The sequence below is a fragment of the Caretta caretta genome, chromosome 4 (assembly GCF_965140235.1).
Source record: "Caretta caretta isolate rCarCar2 chromosome 4, rCarCar1.hap1, whole genome shotgun sequence".
Classification (NCBI taxonomy): domain Eukaryota; kingdom Metazoa; phylum Chordata; order Testudines; family Cheloniidae; genus Caretta; species Caretta caretta.
This window is the reverse complement of record NC_134209.1, coordinates 122,242,734-122,252,604: the sequence shown is the minus strand read 5'-3', so window position 1 is coordinate 122,252,604 and position 9,871 is coordinate 122,242,734. Positions and strand designations below refer to the sequence as shown.

At 43.8% G+C, this 9,871-nt stretch overlaps 1 protein-coding gene across 1 annotated transcript; it reads left to right on the top strand.

Annotated features, from left to right (window-relative positions):
• Positions 1 to 1,991: 1,991 nt before the first annotated feature.
• CLRN2 (clarin 2) lies at positions 1,992 to 9,537 on the top strand. The gene is made up of 3 exons (XM_048848776.1): positions 1,992 to 2,244; positions 8,610 to 8,789; positions 9,272 to 9,537. The coding sequence occupies exons 1-3, from the start codon at positions 1,992 to 1,994 to the stop codon at positions 9,535 to 9,537; spliced, it is 699 nt and encodes a 232-aa protein (XP_048704733.1).
• Positions 9,538 to 9,871: the final 334 nt, after the last annotated feature.

Sequence of the window (9,871 nt, the reverse complement as noted above, 5' to 3'; positions counted from 1 at the left end):
AAGCTTCAAATAAAACTCTGGGCTTCTCCACCCCCTTGTAATCATTGGTGCAAGGCACACCAAACAACAAACCCTGCTGTTGCTTGCCTGGGGCACTCTGTGCCGGCAACGGTGGTTTAAATAAGGACGCCCGGTTGCACACCATGGATGGATCTATCAAATGCTGCTGAGACAGCGCTGTGCAACAGAGTCCTTGTATAACGCAGGCGGAATGTGCATTCTCGATCATTTCCCTCCCTTCGGTGGATTGCCTTTGCGCTCCTACACAGATTTCCCACGCGGCTAGGCGTCGTTGTAGACTAGTGGCAGCAGCAGAAACTTTCTTATTTTAGTTAAAAATAAAAGGGTCTTTCAAGCAACACGTTAATGCCCCAATACAAGGAAAAGCCAGCGTGCAAATGGTGCTGGAAATTCAGGAGGAGACAGTCACTCAGTACTAAGCCAGTGCCCAAGAAGCATGTTTGAGAGCACTGTGCTGTGGTGGACAGTACTGTCTTGTGGCTGGGATGTAAAACCAAGTTCCCCCCAATCCCTCATGGTCACTACTGGCCCCACATTGCACTTCATGTAAAAATAAAGGCATCTTGGTCAAACTCCAACTCAAATCATTACATCCTACTTAAATGTCTATCGCATATTCAATGAACCTATATCCCTATATGTTAATTTACCAACAAAATGCAGATACCTCTGATGACAGCAGCTGTTAAGCAGAACACTACATAATAACTTAGGGCAGGAAATGTTTGTTCCTTTTAATAAATTTGTCAGGTGATCTTATTCTCTGATGATGGGCACGGTATAAGAATATGTACATATAGATTAGATAAAAGAAGATTAAGTAACCAACTGAATCTGCAGGTGAAATTTAGGTCCACTGTAATTAACTGAGTTGGAATGTATTCAGGACTCCAGGATTACCCTCCTTACTTCCGCAAATAGTGCTATATGGGACCTTCACTGACGATAAATGATCAAGGCTTTGGTTTTGTATTTTACCCAACAGACAGCAGTACCTTTGGCAGCACTAGTACCCCTCCACAACTTGTTTAGGCACTAGTCAGAGAAGTATTATGTTACCTACTTTACAGGGATGCTGGGAGAATTGATTAATTAATGATTGCAAAGAGCTTTGAGGTCCTTTTGTAAAAGTGCCTATAGACATGCAAACTATTTTTTTACAGTGCTATCTAGTAGAACTTCTGGCATGTACAGTGGTGGCTGTTTCTGCACATGTTTACAATAGCAAGTTGCTGGTATATGTTAAATAAGGCTGGCATTGTGCTTCTCCAAGCCACAACAACTTGCTTTGCACCCCATTTTATATAGAAGATTAATCTAATAAGTCTTGGCATCCCGAAACATAATTTATACACTTCAATTAACAGGCTTGGCGAATGGAGGGTCATCATTTTGTTGTTTACAAACACTTCTGGTGGCTGTGACAGTAGTGACATTTAGAAAAAGTGGGACCGCAGCAAGCACCAAGGGAAAGACATTTGATACAGCTTCGGTGTCAGCAGAATTCTGGTGCCAATTTTTTTTTTCCACGCTACGTCCCATTCACACAATTTGTTTAACTTTTCTTTATAATTCATACAACTGAATTGTGCATCTAAATTTCTCCTACGTGATCATTGTCAAGAAATTGGTGTCATTTGAATATTTAAAACAGGGAACAATTAAACCCTCTGATGAAACATTAGTCGTGCAATAGAGATAGGATTACTTTCTGCAGAAACAAGCACCACTGTGCTACAGTGTAATGAAGTTGTTCTTTGCAACCATTTCAGGATGTTGTTGCAGCAAATCTATACTTTGGGCTTGATTTTTAACTGTGCCTCTGAAGTTTTAAAATACAATGAGATTTAAAGGGTGTGTGTGGAATAACTGGCATCTTACCACCTGTGGATTTCTGAGCAGCAGCAAAATGTGAAACTCATCTAATTACTGCAGAGCGGCCTTGGAGATGATTTCTTGAAACTACTAGGATGCCCAACTGCTTTAAAAAGACCTTGTTTGCCTTGGCTTCTGCATTGAGTTTTGTGTCTTTTCTCTTGATTGTCATTGCTATGGGGATCCAAAAGTGGATGGCTGGCAAAATCCTTTGTAAAACAGGAGCTGATTTGGTCAACGCCACAGATCCAGAGCTAGTCAAGTTCATTGGAGATATTCACTATGGACTCTTTCGGGGGGAAAAAATACGACAATGTGGTTTGGGTGGACGGCTTTCCAAATTCACAAGTAAGTAAAGTTTTGGTTGAATATATAAATAAATTCTAAGAGCATTGTAAGTCCTTTTGTTTGTAGTACCCATAGAATAGGAATAGTTATTGAACTCACATCTATGGCTCAGTTTACTTGGGGCTTTTATGGTTCTGAAATATGAGTGAGAATTTTAAAAAACAAACATTTAGTTATGTTCTTTGGTACAACCTTGTATCACTGCATAAGCAAGATAAGAAAAATATTCCTTAATTATTATGGGATAGACTGAGAGTTTCCTTTAAATTCTGTGTTGGGCCTGTGTGTATCTCTGTGCCACCCTAGGAGGAGTTCTGGGAAGGAACTGTGACTCAGAGACACCCCTCCGAGACAGGATTGTCTTAGAGCTCCTATTTTACATGGGGGAAGAGGAAGTATGTTGTGTAGGTCAACTACCCTTCCAGCTGACTCCAAAGGCTGTAACAGGGGAAGGAGCCATGGCTCTGCCTGCTCCTTGACACTCTCTTCTTCCACCATGCCCAGCTGCTTGTGGGAGGGAATACTGGCATACAGCCCCTGCTCACTCACTTGCCCATACCTGAGCTCAATATCTGGGTAGATTCTGCTCAGGGGAATGGAGGAAGGGGCAACTTTATATCCCCTTAGTCCCCTGCTCAATCATGTAGGGCTAATTCAATCCTTAATAAATACAGACTTTCTCATCAGTTGCTATGCAACCTGAAGGGGAGTGCTATAATTGCAGAGTGACTTCTGGAATACATGGATATTATGCCCAAAGGGTCTGATCCTACAGTGCTTACGCAAACCAAACTCCAATTAAAATCAGCGGGAATCTTCCCTGCTAGGACTGCAAGATCGGGCCCTCACAAATTCTGTAAATGAATATGGTATCGAGATTTCCTTTTTTCAAAAAATGTAGATTTATGAAATCTTTAGTTAGATACTGTGGGCAAACACCTGTTCTCCCCTTGAGGGGTTGCCTATGCTGGGTGTGGCAGGCTGGCAGGCACTCCAGAGCCATTTTGCCAGTGTGCAGCATACACAGGTAGAACACCTCAGGAGGCCCTAGGGGACCACACTTAATAAGGACCCTTCTCTCTATTGCTGTAGAAACAGGAATTGAACAGACCCCCAAACCCAGTGACCTCAGAGTACTGTGTGGTGGGTTATCTGCCCTCATCCCTTGATGAGGACGCACAGTGATGAGGACGCACTTTTCATCCTCTTTCCTTCCTCCCCGCACAAATCTGAAGGCTTAGTTGGAATTTTGCCCTGTACATTTTGTCCTTATGCCCTCTCCCCTAATAAACTGCTTTATATTAGTGCTCCCAGTATCACACCGACAGTGTGTGCCACAGAACACCCTACCATGATAATTATTCTCTAATAACAAAGGATACTAGTTTCCGTCTCCACACTGCTCAGGCATCCTCCTACCTCCCCCACTCTTCTTCCATCTGTTGGTCCTGTTTTTCCTTAGGCTCCAATTTATAGCAAAGCCTGGCAGTATGGTGATTAGTTTTTTAACCCAATTAACAACCCAAAAATTAAATAAATGGAAGCATAAACTTTAAAAATACACATGCTTGAAGAGCACTGAGTTTTTCAGAGTAATCCAGTCAACTTGGGTCTATGAAGGCATGGACACCTCAGAGAAGTGGAAGAGTTGCATAGAATCATAGAATATCAGGGTTGGAAGGGACCTCAGGAGGTCATCTAGTCCAACCCCCTGCTCAAAGCAGGACCAATCCCCAATTAAATCATCCCAGCCAGGGCTTTGTCAAACCTGACCTTAAAAACTTCTAAGGAAGGAGATTCTACCACCTCCCTAGGTAACGCATTCCAGTGTTTCACCACCCTCCTAGTGAAAAAGTTTTTCCTAATATCCAACCTAAACCTCCCCCACTGCAACTTGAGACCATTACTCCTTGTCCTGTCCTCTTCTACCACTGAGAATAGTCTAGAACCATCCTCTCTGGAACCACCTCTCCAGTAGTTGAAAGCAGCTATAAAATCTCCCCTCATTCTTCTCTTCTGCAGACTAAACAATCCCAGTTCCCTCAGACTCTCCTCATAAGTCATGTGTTCCAGACCCCTAATCATTTTTGTTGCCCTTTGCTGGACACTTTCCAATTTATCCACATCCTTCTTGTAGTGTGGGGCCCAAAACTGGACACAGTACTCCAGATGAGGCCTCACCAACATCAAACAGAGGGGGACGATCACGTCCCTCAATCTGCTGGCTATGCCCCTACGTATACATCCCAAAATGCCATTGGCCTTCTTGGCAACAAGGGCACACTGCTGACTCATATCCAGCTTCTCGTCCACTGTCACCCCTACGTCCTTTTCCGCAGAACTGCTGCCTAGCCATTCGGTCCCTAGTCTGTGGCGGTGCATTGGGTTCTTCCGTCCTAAGTGCAGGACCCTGCACTTATCCTTATTGAACCTCATCAGTTTTCTTTTGGCCCAAATCCTCCAATTTGTCTAGGTCCCTCTGTATCCTATCCCTGCCCTCCAGTGTATCTACCACTCCTTCTAGTTTAGTATCATCCGCAAATTTGCTGAGAGTGCAATCCACACCATCCTCCAGATCATTTATGAAGATATTGAACAAAACCGGCCCCAGGACCGACCCCTGGGGCACTCCACTTGACACCGGCTGCCAACTAGACATGGAGCCATTGATCACTACCCGTTGAGCCCGACAATCTAGCCAACTTTCTACCCACCTTATAGTGCATTCATCCATAACATACTTCTTTAACTTGCTGACAAGAATACTATGGGAGACCGTGTCAAAAGCTTGCTAAAGTCAAGAAACAATACATCCACTGCTTTCCCTTCATCCACAAAACCAGTAATCTCATCATAGAAGGTGATTAGATTTGTCAGGCATGACCTTCCCTCGGTGAATCCATGCTGACTGTTCCTGATCACTTTCCTCTCATGTAAGTGCTTCAGGATTGATTCTTTGAGGACCTGCTCCATGATTTTTCTGGGGACTGAGGTGAGGCTGACTGGCCTGTAGTTCCCAGGATCCTCCTTCTTCCCTTTTTTAAAGATTGACACTACATTAGCCTTTTTCCAGTCATCTGGGACTTCCCCCGTTCGCCACGAGTTTTCAAAGATAATGGCCAATGGCTCTGCAATCACAGCCGCCAACTCCTTTAGCACTCTTGGATGCAACTCGTCCGGCCCCATGGACTTGTGCACATCCAGCTTTTCTAAATAGTCCCTAACCACCTCTTTCTCCACAGAGGGCTGGCCATCTACTCCCCATGCTGTGCTGCCCAGCGCAGCAGTCTGGGAGCTGACCTTGTTCGTGAAGACAGAGGCAAAAAAAGCATTGAGTACATTAGCTTTTTCCACATCCTCTGTCACTAGGTTGCCTCCCTCATTCAGTAAGGGGCCCACGCTTTCCTTGGCTTTCTTCTTGTTGCCAACATACCTGAAGAAACCCTTCTTGTTACTCTTGACATCTCTTGCTAGCTGCAGCTCCAGGTGCGATTTGGCCCTCCTGATTTCATTCCTACATGCCCGAGCAATATTTTTATACTCTTCCCTGGTCATATGTCCAACCTTCCATTTCTTGTAAGCTTCTTTTTTATGTTTAAGATCCACTAGGATTTCACCATTAAGCCAAGCTGGTCACCTGCCATATTTACTATTCTTTCGACACATCGAGATGGTTTGTCCCTGTAACCTCAACAGGGATTCCTTGAAATACAGCCAGCTCTCCTGGACTCCTTTCCCCTTCATGTTAGTCCCCCAGGGGATCCTACCCATCCGTTCCCTGAGGGAGTCGAAGTCTGCTTTCCTGAAGTCCGGGGTCCATATCCTGCTGCTTACCTTTCTTCCCTGTGTCAGGATCCTGAACTCAACCAACTCATGGTTACTGCCTCCCAAATTCCCATCCACTTTTGCTTCCCCCACTAATTTTTCCCGGTTTGTGAGCAGCCGGTCAAGAAAAGCTCCCCCCCTTGTTGGCTCCTCTAGCACTTGCAGCAGGAAATTGTCCCCTATGGTTTCCAAAAACTTCCTGGATTGTCTATGCACCGCTGTATTGCTCTCCCAGCAGATATCAGGAAAATTAAAGTCACCCTGAGAACCAGGGCGTGAGATCTAGTAGCTTCTGCGAGTTGCCGGAAGAAAGCCTCATCCACCTCATCCCCCTGGTCCGGTGGACTATAGCAGACTCCCACCACTACATCACTCTTGTTGCTCACACTTCTAAACTTAATCCAGAGACACTCAGGTTTTTCTGCAGTTTCGTACCAGAGCTCTGAGCAGTCATACTGCTCCCTTACATACAGTGCTACTCCCCCACCTTTTCTGCCCTGCCTGTGCTTCCTGAACAGTTTATAACATATAGGGGATCCTGCATGTGTTACTTCACATAGAGCCACATAAAACCTAAGGCCAGCCCGGACTGGGATGCTCTGCAAACTTTATACAAAATGTAACTAAAACTTGGCCAGTGCTGCAGCAAAACTAGCTGTTACCTTCCTAGACTACAGCTGAGCCAAACATAGAAAAAAAAAAGAAGGTGAAAGGGGGAGGCTAAAATGGTCAGTGATATACTGACCCAAATACAAAGGCCTTAGACCATTCCTGGAAAACAGTCATAGAAGGATTCTGCTGAACAGCTTCTTGATTCTGTAGATGAGGTCCCTAAACAGAGAATGGCTATTCCCTTGCCTCATTCAGAGGCAACCTGAGAAAGGAGACTGAGAAAACTCATCTGACCGCAGATACATTGGAGGGAACACAGAGGCCTGTATTATTAAGAGCTTTTTGTAGGTTGGGCCTGGGGACACTGGAACTGGCAGGGCAAGGAGATGGGACTAGGAGCCAGAAATGGAGGTTGTGGGAGGGACTGGGAGGAAGTGGATGTGGGGAAGACTGAGATTGGATGAGCTGTCGAGGGAGACTGGGACTGGCTAGGCAAAGAGACTGAGAACCAGTGGGGCCTGGGTAAGGAGGGAAAAGGGGATGGGGTAAGATTTATCTGATGAGCAACCAGGGAGCAGGGGGGAGAATTGGTACTGATTAGGGAAAGAAACTGGAACAAGGACACAGAGACTGGATGGAGAAAGATTGGGACTACAAACAAGTGGGGATAGAGTCTGTGGCTGCGGGGTGGAGGAGGGGGGCAGTGACTACACACCAGATAGATCACATGAGGAGCTGGGAGTGGCAGGGAACTGGGATTGGTTGAGAAGGTAAGTTTGGAGGGGTGGGATTAAGTCTTGATGGGCAGGGAGTCTGGGCAAGAAGCCTGAGAAATAGCGAATGAGACTGAGAGAACAAGCTGGGGTAGGAAAAAGAAGGGACCAGATTGGGACAGGTTGGAGGGAACAGGGTAGAAGGGGTTATGCTTGAGGAGAATGGACAGAACAGTGGACCCATGGGAACATGAAATGAGGCAGGAGTCCTATGGAAAAAATAGTTCGTGACTCTGTAATTAAAGGCCGTATTATAATGCATACACACATGGGGAACAGGCAACCTTAACTGTGGCATTTCCTAACTTTTGCATACTGGACTTTGCAACCTTAATAATGTTCTTTTAACTTTTTATTTTTTGGTGGTGGTATCAAGACAGAAGTAACTTGTTCATTAGCACTATCTATTGTGACTGCAGTAGCATATCTAGCCTGCTTAAGGCAGCCTGGCCTGTAGTGAAGTCTCCTAGGCTGACAGCCTGATTCAGCAAGGCACTTAATCACATTTAGTTGTATAAGTACAATACAGATACGTAACTATTAGAAATGAGCTCATGGCACTGGGTTTGGATCTGAGATTGTGTCTACATTTGGAACTAGGTATATGATTCCCAGCTCATATAGACATAGTTGCCCTAGTTCTAATAGAGCTAGCATGCTAAAAATAATAATGCAGTCGAAGTAGCACGGGGATCAGTGAGCAGTGGCATGGGCTAGCTGCCTTGCATACGAACACACCTGGGCCACAAGGATGCATAACCTTGGCAGCTGGTCCATGCTGCTGCTCGCCGCTGCCTATGCAACAGCAGCTACACTACTGTTTTTAGCACACTAGCTCCATGACAGCTAGTGTGAATAGGTCTACTCAAGCTGGGGGAATCACACCTCCAGCTCACAGCATGGACATATGCTGTATCTGAATTTCCCCAAACTTCAGGGGGTTACAGGGTCCGAATTCTGCTCCTCTGATGTAGTGAGCAGATAAATTCATCCCTCATGAACTAACACACCTGTATCTACCAGATTGATTCCTCTCGTAAATAATGCCTTGTTAATTTGAGTGAAAAGCAGTTTATAGCATCAGTATAATGTGTATCCTGTCGTTTTCACAGGAAGATTTATACACTGAATAACTGAATATTTGTTTCTTGCCAGTCTTCCCGCATCTGGTGAAAAAGCTGAATGCAGGCCTTCATGTGATGATTTTAATCTTCCTTTGTGCGGCCATTTCCTTTGCTCTGGTCAGTTTTGGATTCTGCATTCTCAATGCAATAAAAGTTCCATACCGAGCTATTAAAGGTCCAGCCGGTATATGCCTATGGAATTTACTTGCAGGTAAAATAACTTTTACTACCAACCACATTTGAATTTAAAATGGTAAAAGTAAATGTGTACAAAAATGAAAACATCTTCCCCTTGCCAAGTCTGTATTTCTCCTTGGCTTATATACTTGTGTGCAAAAATAGAGTTAGCACTGTATTCCCCCATATTAGACTAAAACTATTAGAAGGCATTTCAGCCTTCAGCATATTGTAGATTGTTTTGTATGAACAGGGAATTCACATATATAGCCTCAATATCACATACAAGAGAACTTTAATAGAAACATAACATTGGTGCAATGCTTGGTCACATAACTAATAAAAGCCCCAGTTCAGGAAAGCACTTAGGCACATCTTTAAATCCATCCTTAATCTGACTAGCACTTAATTATGTGTTTAACTTTAATTATGTGTTTAAAGCATGTTTTTGTGAATCACAGCCAAAATGTCTGACTTGTTTTGAAAATGATTAATTATTTTTTCATTTTGTTGCAGGAGGCTTTACAGCACTGGCAGTCACTAGCTTTATAGCTGCTGTTAAACTTCATCGCCTCACAGAAAGAATTGCCAATTTCCAGGAAAATGTCTTTCAGTTTGTAATTTTGGAAGAACGGTATGAAAGCTCCATTTGGCTTTGTGTGGCTAGTGCTACATCTCATGTAGTAAATTTGTTGCTAATAGCCATAAGTGGGGTTCATTTCCCTGAATTCAAGACTAAAACAGAAGAGGCGACTGTTACAGCAGAAGATATCATGTACTGATAACCTTCACCTACATTAAACTAGTTCTACAACGTGAACTCTCATGAAAAGAACAACTCCTTGGTTCTGCAACTTTAGTACTGGATGGAGATTGTTGCTGTCATGGACAGTAAAACTGCCACTTTCAGAAATATACAGTATTTTTGAGGCCAGTTGTCAGTACCAGCAATTAATATTCACTGCATGGAAGACAAACTACAGAAACCACATAATTGAAAAAGCAACCAATATGGACAACAATAAAGTTATTTTCTAGAATATTTTTCATCTTAAATATTTTACATATCGGAGTTAAAGTATGTTTTCACCAAAACCAAAAAGTGAACTATAAATA

Bases quoted from the DNA above. Each gene is read 5' to 3' on its own strand.
- CLRN2 (XM_048848776.1), top strand. From the start codon at position 1,992: ATGCCCAACTGCTTTAAAAAGACCTTGTTTGCCTTGGCTTCTGCATTG. The intron at 2,245-8,609 runs GTAAGTAAAGTT...GTTTCTTGCCAG, and splicing joins ACGGCTTTCCAAATTCACAA to TCTTCCCGCATCTGGTGAAA. The intron at 8,790-9,271 runs GTAAAATAACTT...ATTTTGTTGCAG, and splicing joins CCTATGGAATTTACTTGCAG to GAGGCTTTACAGCACTGGCA.